General features: G+C 43.5%; 1 protein-coding gene across 1 annotated transcript in view; it reads right to left on the bottom strand.

The window, feature by feature from the left end:
• Positions 1-11,343, bottom strand: part of met (MET proto-oncogene, receptor tyrosine kinase) — a 101,808-nt gene extending 90,465 nt beyond the window's left edge. The window contains exons 1-2 of the mRNA XM_080737408.1: positions 10,904-11,343; positions 7,219-8,449 (exon numbers count right to left, since the gene is read on the bottom strand). Of these exons, the coding sequence (XP_080593534.1) occupies positions 7,219-8,449; positions 10,904-10,917 (1,245 nt within the window). The 5' untranslated portion in view covers positions 10,918-11,343. The remainder of the gene's footprint in view (positions 1-7,218; positions 8,450-10,903) is intronic.
• Positions 11,344-21,790: the final 10,447 nt, after the last annotated feature.

Here is a 21,790-nt window from a genome sequence, read left to right on the forward strand (position 1 = left end):
GTGAATACAGAAAATAAACACTGACATTTACCACAGAAATGACCCAGAAAGCAATAGATAAATTCCTGCAGATGTCAACAGGACAGAACTGACATAATGCTGGCGAGGCGGAGAATGGATGTTGAAATTGACTGGACTTGCTGTTCGTGACTGAACAAGTACCAAAGTCCTGTGTAGCAGTTTCATGAATCATGAGTCATCTATGCTTATATATTGAGGTATAAGTTAATCAGTTAAACCTTGGCCAATAATTAAGACAAGGAAATGTATTTAACTGATCAAAAAGTCACAGAGGGTTATTACAGGTTATTGAAATGATTCCATTATATTAGGACCATTAGCTTAAGTACTTGTTTTTGGACCTTTGTGATGCGTCAAAGGGCAGTGAGAATGCAGCTGGTGGGCAGGTGCCTGTGCGGGCACCAGTGACAGACTGCCAGTGGTTCAGAGTGACTGCAGGTTCTCTGCAGGCACGTAGAGGGGCCTGTCTGGGCACGGCTGCCCAGTGACACGCACCAACCTGGGGGTGGAAAGGAGGGGAGGGAAGGTGTGTGTGTGTGTGCATGTGTGTGGGCGACTGGGCGGGCGGGCGGGTGGGGGGGGGTAGAAGATTTGACGAAGTATGCAGCTGGAGGGTCTCATCAGACACATGTACTTTTATACGTGAACATATAAATTTATGATGCGGTCGGGATGGGGAGATAATGATACGTATGCTCTAAAATTATAGCATTTGGCCAATGTGTGCGTGTGTGCGCATGCATGTGCGCATGCATGTGCGCGCTCGTGTGTACGTACTTTTGAGCTGAGTGAGGTGCAGGTTATCAAAACAAAACATATCCAATCTCTCTCAACACACATACACAGTACTACGTGTACTACTTCCTTATCAAAACGATGGCTTATGTGGTTCTGAATAGAGAAGAACAGGACAGGACAGGACAGGACAGGACAGGGCAAGAGCTTAACAAGTATTTTCATTCTTTTGTTGAGCTACCTGCTGTTGGGAGACTGGCCCTGCTGTGAGCTGTGACCTGAGAAGAACAGCGCAGGGCTCAGCTGCCCCACTTTAGTGGTGGTATGAGCAGGCTGAGGCATGTGGGGATAGCAGTGTTCCACATCAGCCGCGGAACCCACCGAAATGGCAGGAACAACAAATCATGGATTCCCCTCAGATGAGCAGTAAATGGTAAATGGTGCATGTATATAGCGCCTTTATCCAAGGCGCTTTACAATGACTGTGCATTACATTCACCCATTCACACACACATTCATACACTGATGGCGGAGGAAACCATGCAAGGCACCAGCCTGCTCATCGGGAGCTATTAAGGGTTTAGTGTCTTGCTCAAGGACACTTGAACAGCAACTCTGTGGAAGCCCGGGATCGAACTGGGAACCTTCCAGTTGCCAAGCGGCCACTCTACCCCTGAGCCACTGCCGCCCTCAGTAGTAGATATTTGTTTCTCCACACAGGAGACCCGGGTTTGAATGGCGGGTGATACAGTCCCAATTGACTTGAATGAACTTACAGTAGTCCGCTATACCTTCCGGTTTCTACCATGGCAGTCATACAGTACCAGTTTCTGGTTACAGTTCAGTTTCCCACAGCTTTTCTTGACTACATTACTACTTTAACTAAAAGACCAATAGCCTCTGTGCACAACTGTAGTAAAGAGTACAGAGTCTACTATACAGTAGAAGCCATGACTGTAGTCCGAAGACTTCCCGAAGTCATCGGACTACTAAATCTGCTGCCGTGACAGTCAAGCAAGCAGTATGACCACCATGGTAGAAACCTTAAGTTATGCACAGAGCCTAATAAGTATCAACTCAATCTGTCCAGAGAAGACATAAAACGCACAGATCGCAGCTTTAATTATAGGTTACAGGAGCTGTCGATGCTGACAGTAACACCAAAATTAAACACATCCACAATTACTGTAATGTCATTACCTTCAGCTGTGTTTACCCATCACAATAAACCCTGTGATAAAGACTTGTAATTTTAAACTGTACCCCCCCCCCCCCCCTTCTACTCAATGCTATTCTATGTAAATGCTTCATTATCTGCAAATAATATCTAAGCAAATCCAATGCAAGTACTATACTGCAGACTGGCAAGTTCTCTTAATTTAATGTGTCTTGGATGCTGGGAATCAGTAACAGATCCTTATTCTGTATCATAATCAGGAATTATTACAGGGATTGCTTGATGGCGTTACATAAAATCAATGCCCCGAGCGCCGCAATGGTGTCCTGCTTGGTGTCTCTTCCAGACACTGTTTGAAACTTGCTCATTAAAACAAGGAGGCTAATTAAAATGACTGTCCATCAAAAAGCTTCTTCCACTGGAATTATATTACAAAGCCTGCAATCAATCAGGCCACAGATTCAATTTAAAAGCAATCAGCATTTCGTGGGTTTTCGCAAATCAATGGTAATGCAATGATATTTTTGACCTCAAATGTGGCTGTTGGCAGGGACGTGCTGGGCCCCTGCTTCAGCCCGGGAAAAAGAGTTGGAGAGGCCCTCATTGCACGCTATAGAGAAACTAGTGAAAACAGCCGATCTACAAGCACACAACGCCTCGCGATGCGAGGCGTTGTGTGCTTGTAGATCTGCTGTTTTCACTACTTTTGTGCAACGGCCTTTTGCGAAAAATTGTATAAATTTGAAACTTGGAGATACGAGGTTTCTGCCCGACAGTGACGATTTACTTGGTTGACTGCCCAGCCCCCAAAATGGAACGAAGGCTGACATTTTATTTTATTTTTTTTCCTAATGGCCGGCCTGGAGCGGCCGGGAATGAACCGGCCGTTCGGGAGTTGTCCCGCTTTTCCCAATGGCCAGCACGTCCCTGGCTGTTGGTTATTTTTACCCCTCCCCATTCAGTGTTTGTCCCCTCTCTCTCTCTCTCTCTCTCTCTCTCTCTCTCTCTAGACTTATGAGAGTGGGTGCCAGTCGTGTTGGGGACATTCCATCCCCATCATGCCATTCCTCTACACATTGCATTACCCATCAGCAAAATGGCTCCACATTTCTCTCCTTTCCTTTAAACTAATATCATCAAGTACTATGTAGCGAGCTCCACGGGTCAGATCGATAGTTTAAAGAGCCTCTCTCTGATGTTTTGTGTACCATGTCATAGTGAGGAATCGTAATTAGTTCTGCTGATCTGTGCTTTGTGTTGTAACTGACAGCAACCCCCTCTGGACATAAATAGGCCGTGTAGAAGCCTGAAAACGAAAACAGCCGCGCTGCGTCAAGCGAACAGACGAAAACACAGCCGCCTCGCCGTTACATCATTTATCATACGTATCTCTCTCTTTAAATTGGAGTTAAGAGGGGGAGCGTCACAGAGTTGACAACCACCACTTAAAGACTTCAAACATGCTCTTACACACAGGGTCCCAGCCTCCTCTAAAAATTCCCGTTGGGGAGTTTTCCACCCAGAAACACAAGAGTATGTCGATGGAGCTGAAATAATCTCCAAAGTGTTAAGCTTGGAGCGCACGTCTCTGCGGAACACCGCAACGCTGGAGCGTTTACAGCTTTTATGATTTTACGGCCTTCACTTATCGCCGTCTTAATTCGCGATAAGGGAGAGCCTACTTGCCATATGCCACTGAATATGGTCCATAAATCTATTAGGCAGGGCTATGATTAGATCCTTCAACTCCCAGCTATAAACAACGAGCAGGGATCAGGTGGTCAGTTAGTGAACGTTCCTTTGTCTTTTTCTGGACATGAATTTGTGTTTTCCCTGACAGGAGGGGAATACCAGTCAACCTCTAAAAAACCTCTGTTCAGAAGAAAACACTTTTGTGTTATTGCTTTCTGTTAAAAGGTATTTTGGCTCCGACCATTCAACTCTGGACATATTGTGATCATTAGTCAGACAGGGATGTGTGATCAGTGTTTGGACCACAGTTCACTCACCTCTGAAGTAGGGATGGGACGATACGAACATTTCACATCACGATTATTGTGACAAAAGAAATCTCGATTTACAATATTATCGCGATAATCAAAATCCATTATCCTGGGGTGGAAAATTTGCCAAAAAATAGCAGTCTACAACGCGTCGCAACGCGACGAGTTGTGAGCTTGTAGATCGGCTATTTTTCGGCAAAGACATTTGATAGAGAGTGAAAAAAAGACTGTATCAAGTGGGTATATTATAAGTACCTTTTACCAATTATAGAGGGTTTAAGTGGTACCGGATATGGATCTCAGCAAATAAAAGGTGAATTGCTCCCAGTGCATGACGGAGGACGATATCACGATAAATTAAATCTCCACGATACGATTATCGTGAGTGTTTTTGATCACGATAAACGATAATATCGCGTATCGTCCCATCCCTACTCTGAAGTGTGAATGTTATAAACGAGCAGATTTTACATGTCACTCGTCTCTTGTTCAGGATGGATGAGATGAAAGTTTTTTGTTGTGTTCATAAGTCTTGTCATGTTGTCTTTGCTCCACACATTTTGTGTGTGGTGTGTGTGTGTGTGTGTGTGTGTGTGTGTGTGTGTGTGTGTGTGTGTGTGTGTGTGTGTGTGTGTGTGTGTGTGTGTGTGTCAAGACAAGTGGAAAAGGGATCAGAAAGTGAATGAACACAGTCCAGACTCAGAGACAACACAGCTGTCTGCTAGAAAAGCTGCACTTGAATGATTCAATAGTGCTCATAATTACACAGAACACAGAGAAACTCCTGCACCTCAAGCAAAACTGATGTCATGCTTTATTCTCTACCGTGTAATCAAATGAGTCAAGGGGAAAAGAATGTTTGATAAGACAAATGTTCCTCTCTCACTTCTGAGTAATCTAAGTCTAAGCAACTGCCATGATGCTGCCAATAAAGATGGGCACAGCACATGGTTAGATATTCAATTCCCACTGAGCCACAAACTGAAACAAATGCATTGTTACTGTAAAGCATTTCATAAAAGCTTCCAAACAATGCTCCTGCACTGATCGATCCAAATGACTATTTAACCAGAGCGGTATGTCTTTTTTGGAGGGAACGTGTACACTTTGTGATAACATTTGCAGACTCTTACCAATTACCAAAACAAATCAGAAAGCATTTAGGCGTTACAGATGGGTTTTTTGTACTTTACCACATTATGCAACAGGTGTTTATTGTAAGTGCTGAGGGCAGAGAAGAGAAGAGAAGAGAAGAGAAGAGAAGAGAAGAGAAGAGAAGAGAAGAGAAGAGAAGAGAAGAGATGGATAAGGCATGGGCAGTGCAAAAGGCTACCCTGGGAGGTCATGGGATCACCTTCCGCCCAGCTGCTGATGTCCTGTTTTTGCAGAGCCATTCATCATGGCTCGCTGATAGGCAGATATGCAATGTCTCGATGCCTCAATGCCCCCCATGCATTCCTCTCCCACCCCCCGTGAAAACTCCCAACATGTAATTGATGGAAGCCAGTGTCCTGGTGCATCAGCCATCTACGGTGCAGACCATGCATTCGCTAGATCAAAGGTTTGTTTGAATCCATCTCATCAACTTTAATCACCCGATCCAGTTGAAATGCTAAAGCCACAGTGCTGCAATAAGTGGGTATACAACTACCAAAGTCTCAAACAAGTTACACTTTTGACTTTCATATAGGCCTAGTTAGGTGTCAGATATACAGAGAATCATCTCAATCCCACTATGAATGCCTCACCCTCCCTACACTGCACATACAGTCAATACCCATTAAAGCTACAATAAAGGCAAAAGAATTCAAAACATTTTGTTGCATTGCGATGCGCTGTAAGCGCGTAGGTCTGCTATTTACGCTGAATGTTTGCCTAACATGCCCAGAACAGGGATGTTAGGGCTCAATGTGGTTAAGTGGTTAATGATCCCTGCCTTATCTTTACGATCTGAACAAAGGTGCCAGTGTGCCAATTGTGCCAGTGTCAAACATGTTTCACAACACCACATGCCAACAGTACATCACCGTGCAAATCAAGCATATGAACTATGATGATGCACAGCATCCCCTCTTTGTTGTCTATACTGTACACTATTACTCATGAATCAGAAATACCTTAAAAGTAATTGCTAAAAACCTATTAATTAACATCCTCGTTCAAAGGAACCCGAGTCACCCGACCATGGGTAATACACTGACGACTCTGTGCCGCTAATGTACTACCCAGGGAACAGGTAATGATGATGTCAGAGAAGGCATGTGCAGATATTGACAGGCTCCTCTGACAGGCTGCAAGGACAGTTAAATTCATGTCACTATTGATCAGGTGATTTAACGGATTGATCCGGCCTACTTTGATGGATTGGAGGACAGAGACGAGGCAGGGGAGCATGTGAAGACCTCCGGGGTGGGAGGAACCGGGCGTAATGGTATGAGGAGATAATCAACCCAGGTCTGTCAGGGTTAACAAACATGTGACTGGCTTTACCAACAGCACCTTAAGTTGAGACTATGGCCATTTTTGTTTCATTGTAAGGGAAGGGAGGAAAGATAACTTAACCACTTAAAAAAGTCAATCTACAAGCTCGCAATGTGTCATGATGTGAAGTGCTGAGATCTTTTTTTTTTTTTTTAATGGAGATGTGTTTTTAAATTACCAAAATAGTAAGTGGTAAATATTTAGTGTATGGAATTTGCCATAATTGGGAAATGAGCACAGAGTTCTGATCTTTTTTTATATAGTTGTATAATATTGCAATAATAATGTGTGGTTGTCACAAAATCCCAAGGCACACCTGGACTTGTCTCACGGCACAACAGCGTGTCTCGATACACTGTTTGGGAACCACTGACCTACTGTGGTTGTCTTGTATTGACACAGCATAGACTGAAAAGGTATTATTAAACAATGTGAAAGATATTCTGTTCAGTCAAATCTCACATGATATCACATAATGATTATCGTTGGAACAGATATGCACGAGTATTTCAATTTCCCACAGAAAGCTGGAAACAAAAACTGGGGTTTTTAAAATGACAATTCTGAACTTGTCAATGCAACCCCCCAACACACACACAAAAATACACGTCACACATGCACGCGCACACACACACACACACACACACACACACACACACACACACACACACTCACTCACTCACTCACACATGCGGACAAGGACACGGACTCACACATGCGCGATTGCGCGCACACACACACACACACACACACACACACACACACACACACACACACACACACGCCGGCCACAGGTCTTACCACGTTGTAGCAGGACTTCTTGTCGGAGCCAGTGAAGTGGTAGGGGTCCACGGTGTTGCACTGCTTCATGTATCTCTTGAACAGGTTGTTGATGTTCTCCAGTGAGATGACGCAGACGGCAGAGTGGGCGGTGGGCTCCGGCGAGTCGGGCTTGCTCCGGGCGAAGGCGGCGAACAGCACGTCGTCTCCCTCCACCACCTTCAGCTGCTTCTGCAGGTCGGGGTCGTGGCCCACCTTGGTGACGGTGGCCGCCTGCACCACGTTGAACACCTTCAGGTCCTCCATGGAGCGCCGCCGCCGCCGCCGCCTCTTGTCCGGGGCGATGCACTCCAGGGGCATCTCCACGTAGCGGCGGATCTCCAGGTCGGAGGAGCACATGCGGACGATGCGGGTGTGGTAGGCCTCGGAGTCGTGGCTCACCCTCTGCACGGTGAGGAAGTAGGTGAAGGGCCCGCTGTGGAAGGAGTGGACGTAGTGCAGGTGGTAGCTCCCGCGCAGCGGCGGGATCAGGTCGATGTACGAGCGGTTGGAGAAGAAGGTGAAGCCGTTCTGGCTCGTCTTCATCTTCCTCACGGACATGGTGTGGGGCTCCTCATCGCCGGTGGCTTTGGAGGCGTTGCGCGGGCCGGGGAACTCGGAGTTCCCCACGAAGAAATGGATGACGTTGCTCTCGACGTTGAGCACCTGGGAGCCCAGCGGGCTGGTCACCCGGTTGGGGTCGCTGGGTTGAAATCTGTCGCTGGCTTGGAATTTAGACTGAAAGCAGTAGACTTCCTGGTCGACGGGTTGAAGGCCGGAACCCTCGTCGAGAACGTGCCGTCTGCAAACGCCGTGGTCGGCCGAGCCGCAGCTGAACAAGCCTTTGTCGTAAATGGTCTCCACCAGCAGGGCTATGTTGTGGTTGTCCACCCTTTGGGTCTCACCGGCACCTTCCTGCTTGCTTCCAGAACAGGTCTGGTTCCCAAACAGAGGCCCGGTGTGGAACTCTGACAGCACCTTGAGGTCAGGGGACAGGGCGTAGATCCGGTTGACGGCTCCGACGTATACGATGCCGTTCAGCGTCACCAGGTTCTGGATGGTGCTGTTGGCAGTGAAAGTGGGGAGGTCATAGGTCACCGAGAGGTTGAGTTTGGAGTCTTGGGGCGATTGATCACACTGGCTTCTCACCCAGGGGCACAGCGCCCAGAGCAGCACAGCCATGAGAGAGGCTTCCACTGAGCCGAGCTTCATCCTGTTCCAAAGATAAGAGACAGCAAAGTGAGAGATGACAATTTTAAAGCATTCCTGCTGCAAAGAACAAAGGAGTGCGAGAGAAAAAAATATATTCATCAAAGAAATGGCTACAAATCAGCGTTCTATCACCATACAAATGTCTGAACAGATGGGCCTACTTGTTTCAAGTCTGACGGTGTAGAAAAAGCAGGGAAAAAGCAGGAATCTCTGACTAAATAAGGATCATTGGGAGAGACTCATGTTCCATTATCAGTCTCACAATTGGAGCTACTGTGTGTTGGTGTCATGGTTTGCTCACTGTACAACAGCATCAAAAGTGAAATCATTGCTGATTGTGTGTCTTGTTGCGTTATGGCCTCACAAAGACTGACATCAACTTCATCAGCACTTCTACTGTGACTCCCCTGACCCCAGACCAGCCAGCAGTGAGCCACGACGTTGACCGAGCTGCACGTCTGTGGTCTTTTAGCTCTGTTTCCCAACCGGCCACAGCACAAGTCAATTCGGTGAATCACACACACAGAGTGCGGCTCACTCTGTGTCTGAAGGCCAATGCAACCCACAGGGCTAAGTTTAGACAGTGTTCTCAAGGGAGCGCTAGATAAACTCAATTAAAAAAGGGGGGGAGACCCGCCGCGCAAAATGATAAATAGCCCTGCGCCTAAATGGCAATCCACTGGGAGATCCTTTTACAGAGAGAGAGAGTGAGAAAGAGAGAGAGTGAGTGAGAGAGAAAGAGTGAGAGAGAGAGAGAGAGACCATTCACCAGATCATTTGCAAAATTAAGATTTGCATGATATCTGAATCTAACCTTTCACACTGACTCACCACAAACAGTGGATGTCAACCACAATCCAACTTAATCATAAACAATGCTGAGTTATTGCTCCTTTTTAAGATGCTATCCTCAAATGGTGCATGATGATCAGTGCCAAATGTTATTGAATGATCAAAACATTACTCATTAATAATAATCCCATGATCATCTTACTTTACTTCTCTCAACAATACAATACAATAACAAACAACAGCACAAGTAAGCTGTATAGATTGTGCAACAGGGGTCTTCAACATTTTCAGGCCAAGGGGACCCTTTAGTTGAGAGATGAAGCAGGGACCCCCACAACCTTTCCATAGATTACATATAGTTTCATTGTTTGACAACACAATTATCAGTGTATGTTGGATTCATGTCAGTTTGTGTTTTCAGATATTTAACAACTTGAACCATCAATATAAACTTGACCTTTCACTCTGTACTTAATCTACTCTTTTTCCCCAATACACCAAAGCTCTATGCCAAAAATAGAAGATCTGCAAACTCACAACACTTTGCAGCGCGAGGCGCTGTGAGCTTGTAGATTTTCTATTTTTGGCTACATTTCTCAGAATATGGACACTAAAGTTCAAGTGGTTAATATACAAAATATATATCACTCAAAGATTTGGAGGCCCCCCTATAGTAACTCTGAGGACCCCCTAGGGGTCCCGGACCCCCTGTTGAAGACCCTTGTTGTAGAACATAACAAACGGAGCAGGTGTGTGTGCAGCAGCAAAAACGTGGTGTGTGAGTAACTTGTTATTTATTTGTGTAAAAATACATGAGCAAGGGGGGGAATAATAGAAAAAACTTGAAGCTTAGCTTCACACGATTATTTCGCCACCTGCATCCGACAGGATTCATTTAACACCAGTGTTGGTCAGGGTTGTTTGAACACACAAAGGGGGGTCAGTCTGGTCAGTGCAGGAGTGAAATCGAGAGGAAAGTGACTCATAGCAGGGGGGCTCAGAGAAAACACCATCTGAAGCAAGTGTACAGGATCGTGAATTTCAAAACAACACGTTTTCAACAGCGCGAATTCCGGAGGAGTGACTGCAATTATTACACTTGTCCATCATTCATCGGGCATTCTTTCGGGCTCTGAGTCGCTCGCCGTTAGAAACCACGTGAAATAAAGTAACGCAAAACAGTAGCCGAAAAACCATAAAACGATAAATGACGCACACGTCAAGGATGTTGTAGGCTATGGCATCAATCACAATAAACAAAACGGGCACGCACCATGCGTAAAAGATCCTCAGCGTTTATCCATATCCATATGCTATGTAACTCTGAGACTGTAGGCTAAATTTTTAACCGAATGGTGCCTTGTTTGCAGTTAAAAGACAAATGGAAAATCCATTAACAAATGGATTAATGCAGTGTTTCTCAAACTTTTAAATTAGTGTGAGTTTGAAGGTCTCCCCTTAACTCTGACACCATACAAATGGAACCAAATGGACCCGTTAGAGTCCATTTGTATGCTGTCAGAGTTAGACTTGTATGGGTCAATTTAGACCCCATAAAGGAACCCATAGACTATATAGTCCCCGAAATCCACTTTGAGAACCACTGGATTAACGGAATCAGTTACCAGAGTTAGTTTGACAGCGTATAGCCGTTAAAACTCACCTGTTAGTCGGCATGTGTTTTCCAGTGTTCCTGCGGTTCAGATCATATTCCTGATGCGCTCTCTGGATGATGCGAGGGTCAGACAGTGTGTGTCCAGTCCAGACAGTGTCCACTTCTTCTTTCTGGACTCCTTGATCAAGTCTTCCAAAGTGATGCGGTGTCGGACTTTGATTAAGCTGTTCTTCTCCTACAGTTGTTTCCAGCTGTGTGTGTGTGTGTGTGTGTGTGTGTGTGTGTGTGTGTGTGTGTGTGTGTGTGTGTGTGTGTGTGTGTGTGTGTGGCGCGCGCGCTAAATAGTTATTTTCTCTCTTATTAGTTAGAGAAGTTGGAGTTCTCTATCTTCACATTACAATTTACAACATAGGACAAGACATGTGTCACTTATCTCCGAGGATGAGACGCGTGCGTGTATGTGTAGTATGGCAGGCTATGTGTGTGCGTGGGGGGGTCACCCTGGTATTCCAAAACGCTGCTGTCCCTGATGCCCCGCCTCTCCTCTCCTCTCCCCTCTCCTCTCCGCGGAGACTTGAGGGTTCTCGTGGATTCAGGTGTGTGAAAGGTGGTTTTAAATGTTTTTAGTCGAGTTGCTAATTATTTATGTTATACAAAATAGAAATATGTTGATGATTTAACTTTTTACAAAATGAACCTCCAAGAGCCTATTAAAATAGGTAATTCCCGTGACAATTAGGCTAAAAATGTATAGCAAAGGTCTGAGATAAAGAAAAAGTATAGTCATGGTGTTGGGTCCATGTTTTGCTGATGAATTGTCATTGTTTTTGCCCATTTCACCTGACTTCCATTCCCAGCAGCGGGACCAGGACCAGTCCAGTGTGAGTCACAGCTATGGTCTTCAAGTTTAGAACGGTGCGCGCTCAGCCGTAACTAAGTTATAATAAAGGCTAAACCAACTGTGTGTCTCAGCCATGAATCACGGTGGGGTGACAAAAACCCCTTTGTCCCGCTTCCTGAAAAAGGAGGGCAGTTGAAACTGGAGTGATTGGAAACCATGATAATAACACAGAGAAATGTAATGGGTATGAAGACAAGTTGTGTCACTCACTTTCTGTAATTCCCTTTTGTAGACGAATCCCTTGATAATCAACATATAACACTGCAGTCTAGAACAGCGGGCCTATTTATGATTTAATTTAGATGTCTCTAATTAAGCATCCACCAACCCTGATTGTTGAGGTAAACCTGCAGGCAGGCATCTCACAAATATTAGCCTAAGTGATGGAACTTCTTGAACCATATTAAAACTCAAGAATGTGTTGACTCTATACACCCCCATCACCCTATAAGATATGATTACATGACTGTGGTTAAATATTCTACACATTATAATCACAGACGATCACTGCTTCCCTTATGCGTAACTTTGCTATTGCAGAAAACATAGCCTAGTAGGCCTAATATCTACCTTTGAAATGGCCCAGATGTCCTCAGACCATGTAGGTCTATTTCATATTCTTGTAAAAAGGAGTCTATTACAAAAACAGTGTGACAAATACTAGGCCTATACTGTAGATGTAGCTATAGGTAAGTTGCAAAGTATTGATCTAAAACTAAAATGACTAATTGGCCAATTAGTAAATTGACTTGTGCAGCAACATAAACCTGAGTTAATTCTCAACGCACTCCTTCTGTGTCTGTTCTGTATTTTGCAGAAGGCTACTGCTACCTCAGGGTATATTTTCTGACGCACTTACCAAGGGGTGCGCCCGCGGCCCAGGGTGTGTTATGTGTGTGACTGTATATACCCGAGGGGTGTGTCTACTCTGTGTGGCTGCTGTGGTGGAACCGAGGGCCTGTTCGCCAAGGAGGAAAAAAGGTCAGCACGGTCGGCGGTCAAACCTCGCGACTGTAATCAGCGGTTGTCGGCATGTGGAAGCTAGAAACCCCACTGCATGACACGCGCTGCAGGAATGATCTGCATCCTGCACACACACCACCTGCAAAACATGGACATCAACAACTTGCATAAGTTGCATTCACTCCATCATTTCGCATCTAAACTGATTTAGTTTGGTTGGTGCCCCCTGCTGGTGTGCAAGCTGAACAGCATTGTTTTCCCACCCATTCCCACCATTGCTTTGGTGCTCATCTGCAGCTAATGAAAGGGTGGTAGACTAGAGACTAGAGTGCGAGGGAGTAGTAATCTCACAGACAATAGCGAGGGGATTATCAGGGGAAGAGCAGGGTTGTGCTCAGTCTTGATTTGCGTGTCTGTCATCCATCTCATGTTCAGTAACTAAGCCTATATTCTGAGAGAGGATATATTTATCACCTGCGGCGGTCAATACAAACCCAGGTTAACTGCTGACTGTGAAAGATACGGTCACTGTAAACTCTGATTGATGCCACTGACCCAACAGAGCCCCCAGGCAGCTTCATTCTGTTGATGGAGTCCTTTACCTTTTGGTTGAGGGATGAAGGGGGGTAATTAAGTCATTAAAGCCTCAATCTTTCAGCAACATAATATATATCCTCAGTGACACTGACAAAGCAACAGAACATCACATCTCCATGCACCACAGATTTACACTCCTGGGAACAGAGACAGATCAAGGAAGTAACAAACACATTGTTTTTGTAATTCCTTCGTGTTCAAGGTGTCCAGTTTGTCATGAAGGCCTGAGCGCAGGGATGTGCAGAGAATGTTAAAGAGAGGCAGGGGCTGAAATTTCTAAAAGGGACTTTGGTGGAAATATCTAAAATAGCAGACCTCCAAGCTCACAACGCGTTGCGCTGCGACGCAACGTGTTGTGAGCTTGAAGGTCGTCTATTTTCGGTGCGTTATATACTACATTGAACTAAGCATAATGAATTCAATACAAGAGATGTTGCGTAACGGCATGGATTTCTACACAGAGAGGGCAATTCTTTCAACACAAGATGCTGCGTTCAAGTTCAGGAGAGTTTGTTCAAAGCAAGTCTCTTGAAAGCTGCCTTCAGGTATAGCATGGAAAGAGGGCATTTGCATTTCTTTCACCAAAGTATAAACTGCATTCATGGTCTGGAGAGGGCACTTTCTACAGACGGATAAAAGGGCAGGGGCTCAAGCCCCCTTTGATGTGTGCACGTGCCTGCCTGAGTGCATGCCGTCATTCCATTTCCAAACCAAATGTCAGTAATAAACACGCGCCACAGAGGGGGAATCACATTGAGGCAGTGTTTTTGCCTCCAGTGAAACCCTGTGGACAACCCAGACCCTGATCACACATCAGTCACAGCTGTTCTACAACTGAACCTCTTTCTTTCAATCACTTTCAATAGATCAACATCTCTGGCAGAGGATGCAGAGACTAATGAAATGCATTGTATTGTAACTCCTACAACTGAACCTCATCACTTTCAATAGATCAACATCTCTGGCATTGGATTCAGAGACTAATGAAACGCATTGCATTTTAACTTCTCTAGGTAGCTCTACGTCTATTTGTCAGAGGGCAAGTCATTCTTGGTTCTTTTATTTGCTTCAGTGGATTTTAGGGTGATTAAGTGGTCAAGGCCTCAATCACTCAATGGCATATCTCCTCTGAGTCTGACGGGGGTCTTCTTTAAAAACACATGCCTGCAGGGGTTATCAGAGTTCACGGCTGATAACTAAATAGCTGGTACCCCTTGGTGGTACACTGTAAGATATTATAAGTTATATTCCAACAGCTGCTCATTTCAGTGTATTTAACACCATGTGAACCTGTGAAAGCACTTAATGTATTATTTACTTACAGTATATGTAGGCCTATTGAAAATAAAATTACATAATGTATATGGTTTTAATATCAATTCTGTTACAAAGTTAGATCATTGTATGTAGTCCAAAGTGACAACACACCTATGGTTCTCAAACAGTAAAATTGCTTGGTTAATTTTACCATTCTCAACCTTGCTGGTAAGGGACCAACATTTACTAGTTTTCTATTCAACCAAACTCAACTGTGTCTCAACTCTTCCAAGAGTTTGCTTGTTTTCTATTAAACCAGGTAGTTAATTGTGCCTAAACTGTGGTTTTAAACTCAAAAGCGTCATTCCTACCGGGCACGATAAAGATATTGTTTTAAAAATCACAACCACAACGATAACGCTGACATAATTGATGTGAATGCCGACATAACTATTTATCTTTATCGTGCCCGCTGGGAGTGACGCTTAAGGCCGTTGCTGGTTTTCTCTTCAACCAGGTGGTTGTTAGTTGCATACAGTATCCCACTATAAGTCAGTCCCATGGTTCCATGTCAATGAAAACCAGCTGTACTCCCTGTCCCCAGGATTGGAGTTGACAGCCACTGCCTTACATTATTTTGAGCAGGAGGATGGTAGACAATAGACATCCTTGTCTTACATCTCTTGTTTGTGTCACAGGCACACTTATAATGAAAAAGGAAATAAAAAGATTCCAATCTTGCGGTTTCCAGTGGAGATAGCTGCATTCATTGAACAGATAAGTGTCACTTAATAAGAAGCCACAGTCCGTATATCTGCCTATATCTCAGAAGGCACGCAGGGACTCACAACATAGTTCATGTTGTGACCTGCCAAAGGGCATCAAATGAAACTAATAAAGAAGAAATGGTATTGTCTGAGTGAAAGACAGATGTTGACTTGTCCAAATCCATTTAGTATTATAGAGTCAAGAGGTTTTTTGTTTAAATTTCATTTATCCAAAATAGCCCTGTTGAGATTGATAAGATCTTATAAATAAATACCAGCCAGCGGTGGTATGGTTTAGTTTAAAAAACAACGAGGGCTTCTTGTAGAAAGTACTAGATTATCTCAGAGAAGGTGAGACGATGTAAAGAGAAAAAGATAAAAGAAGAGGAAGGTACAGCGAAGAGAAATAGATGAATCTTCCCTAGGGCTGAGAACCGCTTTAAAGAACCACAGAAGTAATACATTTTCCAGTCTAATTCCTCACAGAAGAGTATTTAAAAAAAAAAATCTGTTCTATATATTCTGTCTGTCTGGGCTTTAGTTATTTTATAATAAACTACTTGGACAATCAACTAAACATACATGTTTGGATATTTGCTCATTGATGAATTCTTATACATTTGGTTTAGGGTTAGTACTGTGCATTAGGCATGAGTGCGCTATAAAAAACCTCCAGTAAAAACAAAATAGGCCCGAGAGTAGTGTATTGGCACTCTGTTAAAATATTACAAAACATATTACTATGGCTGATTGTATGATTTAAATAATTTTAGTTATTTTAATCTATTAAAAAATCTAATAAAATTACTTTCACTATGCAGAATTTTCCATTTACATCTACTTTCCATCCAGTCTCCTTTTCCTAGAGGGAAACTGCTCTCTGCTGGCATTAAAACTGTTTATGGGACACCTTCAAGAGCTCTTAAAAACTCTCCTCATGCTAGGTGTTTACTCATGGAAGTATGGACGTCTTTACTAAAACAAACTAAGCACCACCAGTGAATACACTAGGGCCTCTGTGCTTCTTTTCCCCAGCTAAATTCTATTCTGTTACGTTCAATTCAACTTTGGAATTATGGAATTATACCTAAATTAGAACACTTTCACACATCTTGGAGGGCAGGCAGAGGATAAACAATGCATTGTTTGGTAACCAGTAGGTAGCATTGTATTATCTAAAAAAATAATAATAATACTATTTTATTTGGAACAGTTGTTGTTAAGAACACAAAATATGCCAAAACGACACTTGAATCTGCTTCAGGATACATTTCTGCCAACCAGGCTAAGATGAGCTCTATGTACCATTTTCAGTTGAATTAGACTGAGACGTGCACATGAGGTACAGTTGTTGAAATGATTCAATATAAACCGTCTGGTAGGTAGCATTGTATATAGGCCTATCGTCCTCCTTCCTGTTTGTCCCCCCAGCAGCTAGATACATGTACAACAGTCACATAGTTGAAGACAGTCATGGTGTTGACTGGCGGTGAGGTGGTGTAAAACCAGGTGTGCCAGAGGGGGTAGTGGAACATCTGTAGCTGGCTGATGTGGTATTGGCCGGGCCTGGGGCCCATGGCTCCCCGCCAGCAGCCTTCCTGTTGTGTGATGTCATCGCATGCTTCATCATTGTTGCCTTTCACTGCAGCAACAGCTGATGGTGTGTCTGGCCAAAAGTCCCCCCCCCCCGCTCCGCTCCCCACGTGGGTCTCTCTGATGTTTCATTCAAGTTCAGATGCAAATCTGTTGTAAATGAACAAAACCAATAGTAGATGAAAGAGATTCTCCAGATTGTGTCCTCCCCAAAATATATTTTCAATAATAGATCTAGCCTGTCTGTGGCAGTCCTACTGTGTCTTCAGTTCATCTTCAGCTGCCTGGCAGAGCAGAGACTGTATGTTGTCACTATAGTGGATGAAAGGGTTCTTCAAAATTACAAAACTTGATAAAAGAAAACCAGCTGTTTAAGAGAGCAAAGGTAGCACCTTTATCACATAACATGCAGACATCTGGTCAAATATCACAGGCTGCACAAGCCATCTCAAATAGCCCAAAGTTATTTCACTGGTGTACAGTATTAATCTTGTTTATGGTCACGTAGATAAAGAAATCTGAGACAATTCAATTAAAGCCGTCTGACACGGAGACCTATAGGTTAATAGCGTGTGCTCCTTTTGTCACTCATGACCAGGACAGTCAGCATGGGAAAAGCACACAGGGCACATACTGTATAATAGTGATTTTCAAATGTAGCGTCAGAAGATAAAACATATAAAACATAGCAAATCACTTTCAATTAAATGAGTTATAACGAAAATTGCTTTTCATTTCTTAAATCATGGACAATTGTGTTCAAATAGGCAGGGCATGAAACTCTAATGCCATATCCTTGTCAGTATCTGAATTTCAGCACCACAATCCCCTTTCCTAAAAGGCTTAAATCGAAGGTCAGTGAATCCAAACCTTGGTATGAGTGCAGCAAATTAGCTATGCAAAAAGAGGGGAGGGGGGTTCTCAAATATAGGGAGATTACTACCTCAGAAATTCAAAACAAATGTGCTAATTTCACCTGTGGATGTCTATCAAGAGATTTAGAAGAAGGCAGCCCCTCTTTCCTCGATGATGGCCATGCAAGCAGCGCCCACTTATGGCAGTTTTTCATCTTTTATATAACTGTCTTCTATAAAGTCAAACAACTATAGGGATAAAAGGGACACAGACAGACATACAACAGTACACTGACAACAGCATCGTCAGCAGCACCAATGGCCATCAGCCTGGTGTCAAAAATGAAAGAAGGAAGGCAGACAATGGAAATAATTACATTTCTAGCCCTTTTATTTATGCAGCCCTTTTATTTATGCAGGTAATCTCCTTGAGATTGAACAATATTTTTCCACAGACACTAGGCCATGATACCAACATCAAAGATGCCTTACTGTAGATATCATCAGATTAAAGAAATATACCTCATCATCTACTTACCCCCCACTTACTGTAAACAAAAGACTATACTTACCACCTAATTCTTCCCTCTACACCAAATATCTTCGCTGAAAATAGCAGATCTACAAGCTTACAACGGGTTGCGACGTGTCGTGTATATGCCTATCTGTGTGCATAGGTCGACATAATAATAACCAATTAAGTCACTCATGACCTGGGCTAACTAGCCTACAACATAAAGGTACTCGGCACCCCACAAACGTGTTTATTGAATCTTGCTAAGATTCAGAGTGAAAATTAATTCTGGTGGTCATCCAGAATTCTTGGAATTCCATGCTTGTCTCCCATGTCCATTAGGTGGACTGGGGGGTCGGCAAGCAGGAGCCCTCTGCCTGGGCCCTTAGGTGGCCGAAACGACCAGTTGGAGTTGGCCCTGCTTAAAGGGAAACTATGTGACTTTACGACTATTTTTAATATATCGTTGTTGTCGGTTGGAAAACCTAATGTCCAAAACCGTCCGTTTTGTATTTATCATTTTAAAAATTAACTAAATTAGTGAAAACAGCAGATCTACAAGCACACAACGGCCGTTGTGTGCTTGTAGATCTGCTGTTTTCACTACTTTTGTGTGACGGCCTTATATGAAGAAGCAGGGCTTTACTTTGCGAAAAACGTACAAATTTGAAACTTGGAGATACAAGGTTTCGGCCCGACAGTGTATATACATTTTATAGCAGTCATTACCCTTTATCAGTCACTATATTATTGTGCTGGGGTGTACTTTGGTTCTGTTCCACTGTTTATGTTGACATTTATCCCTCGGAGGGATGTTTTTGTCAGAGGTAGCTGGTCAGGGCTCTTAATTGCTCCCTTTGAAATGTATGGTTTAGATTTAGAATGTATTTTGAAAGAAGGTTAATGAGTATGCCTGAAAAAAAATATTAGAGGACTCAACTCAGTCTCAGTAGGGAATCTACCATAAGACCACCGGGGGGGATTACCTGTCTCCCTCCGGATTATACATTTAATCTGCAAATCTGCATGCTCTGCATTCGCATCAGCAAAGAGGGTCACTGAGAGGGTTAAAGGTAGCCAGAATATTGTTCTCAGCACGGACCTGGAATGGTGGCTCTAAAACTGCAGAGGCAGCAGCAGCCGGAGAAGTGCCAGGCTGTAGATTATAAGAAGGGATCTAGTCTGGGCAAATTCAGAGGCTAACATATCCACCTTAAGAGAAAAGCGTTCTTCATAGGGTTCTCCATGTGGGTGTTGATGGGCATAAAAGGGATTCTAATGTATGGGAATTCCCAGATATGCGCTTAATATTGATGGGCATAAAAGGGATTCTATTAGTGTGGTTGGCCTAACAGGGCATCATCTGGGAATCAGATGTGGAGTCAGATGTGGAGGTCAGCTCCATATATGGAGATCTAAGTGATGATCCAGTCATCTCCATGTATGGATATCCATGAGGTCAGTCTTGTGATCTTCATTGCGACCGTAGGTCGCAGTTTACCATCAGAACCGCCACAGCTTGTCCGTAGACGTCCGTCCGGACAGGTAACGCCTGACACTGTGGTTCCCCTGACACATCACTGTGACATCACAGGTGACATCACAGTGATGTCAGATACTAAGAGCAGGGATCTCCATATATGGGCTTAAACTGGTGACATCACAGTGATGTCAGATACTCAGAGCTTGGGCTTAATATTAATTACATCAGTGATCTTCATATACAGTATGATTGCCAGAACATGCTGTCTTGTCATTGAGTCAACAATGTGATGTCACAACAGGTCAGCTATAGACATTGAGGCGTTACTCACTGACGGACAGTATCTGCCAGGTTTCATAGTAAACTGCATTACTTTTTGACACAAATGCATGTGTGTCCCCATCCGGAATTAATGGGGGTACATTTATTGTAATCAAATTTTTGTATTAGGAATGCGACAAAAACCAAAAAATATTATTGTGTGTCACGAGTAATCAATAGAAAAAAAGTCATTTTGGGGGTGACCTATACTCCTTTAAGCTGCTACGAAGTTGTGATGTAACCTGCATTTGTGTGAACAAAGAAACACCCATTGAGCTGGTGTAAAAGTGTGTAAATGAGTGTGTGAAATTTTAACTTTAAAACTTCCTTTAAAATTACGATATAATGCTGCCGTTTGTACTTGTATGATGCTGCTGCTATTTGAAGTGGGAGCACAAAATGTTGTACATTTAAACATCTTATCTTATCTAAAGAATGAAGTTAGACTTCCTTATACAGTATGAGTGTGCAAGAGTCAATCTAGTATAGTCCCAAAAGATCAAGGGCCAATGTAAAGTGGATCTTCTCTAAACAAAGCACAGAAACGTTTAGTGAGCTAATAAATTGAAGCATCCCATAGACCCCAGCATTGAGATGGGCGACTGTCTGTACTTGATGTATTATGACAACTAAAAATCACCCAGGAAACACTGTAGATGGCCCTTCATCATAAACTCTCACTCTAGTGTGTATGTTATGTCCGTTGCGAGAGGAAACAGCTGGTGCTGATGGAGTCATGCAGGTGCTGAAAAGCCACAGTGTTTATGTCACCTCACCTCTGTGTTTCCACTGACGAACACCACTGTCAATGGCTGAGTCATCCTGACCTGCGAAAAGGAAAGGAGACCACACATCACGACTCACTTTGGCCTCACGTTTGTTCATCAATTTGATTCAGTTCAATTTGCATGGATTCATCTTGATTGCATTTTATTGGGTTCAATTCAGTTGAGATACATTTAAGAATTTGAGTTAAAGAGTTGGCACCATAGTTTTGTGCTTTTTCTGTTTTGTATGTGTCTATGGAGTTAACATGATTTACTCTAATAGACCCCCAGGTGTGGTTATATGCAAATATGTCTTCCCTGTGTATTTTTGGTTACTTCCTGAAAGTCAAAAGTTCCAATTGAGATACACTGATATAATGACATCATAATATCATCCCCTCCCCTTCTTACCATTCAACAACACTGTGGGTGTGGCTAAATTCAGCTGGGTCACTCACTTCCCACCTGAAAACCAAGCATACTTAATGATCAGGTGGGTGTGGCCACATAAAAACACAATTTTAACACTTTCTTTGAAAAGAATCTTCCTCCAAGTATAATCGTTGTAGGTAGATGCATACAGGGCTCTATTTTGATTGTATTAACAGCTCTTATGCCTTAACTTAAAGGCCTGTCCATTTTTCTACGACCACCAAATTCTTCGTTGTCGGTCTGGTTCAACTACAAAATGATGTCACTCGCATCTTCTGAAAAACAATTAGCCCGAATTAGAGTTCGGAAAGCTGCACGTCGGAACGTGGACTGTGTCGATATTTCAACATAACATTTGTTCTACGTCCCAGTATTTCAACATGGGTGAATGTTAACCTATATGCCTCAACCTGACCCAAACCCTAACCTCAGTAACCCTGACGCTGGTGAGTAGCTAACATGCCGACGCCCGTGGTCGAAATAATG

Source organism: Nannobrachium achirus (genome assembly GCF_963921795.1).
Source record: "Nannobrachium achirus genome assembly, chromosome: 11".
Classification (NCBI taxonomy): Eukaryota; Metazoa; Chordata; class Actinopteri; order Myctophiformes; family Myctophidae; genus Nannobrachium; species Nannobrachium achirus.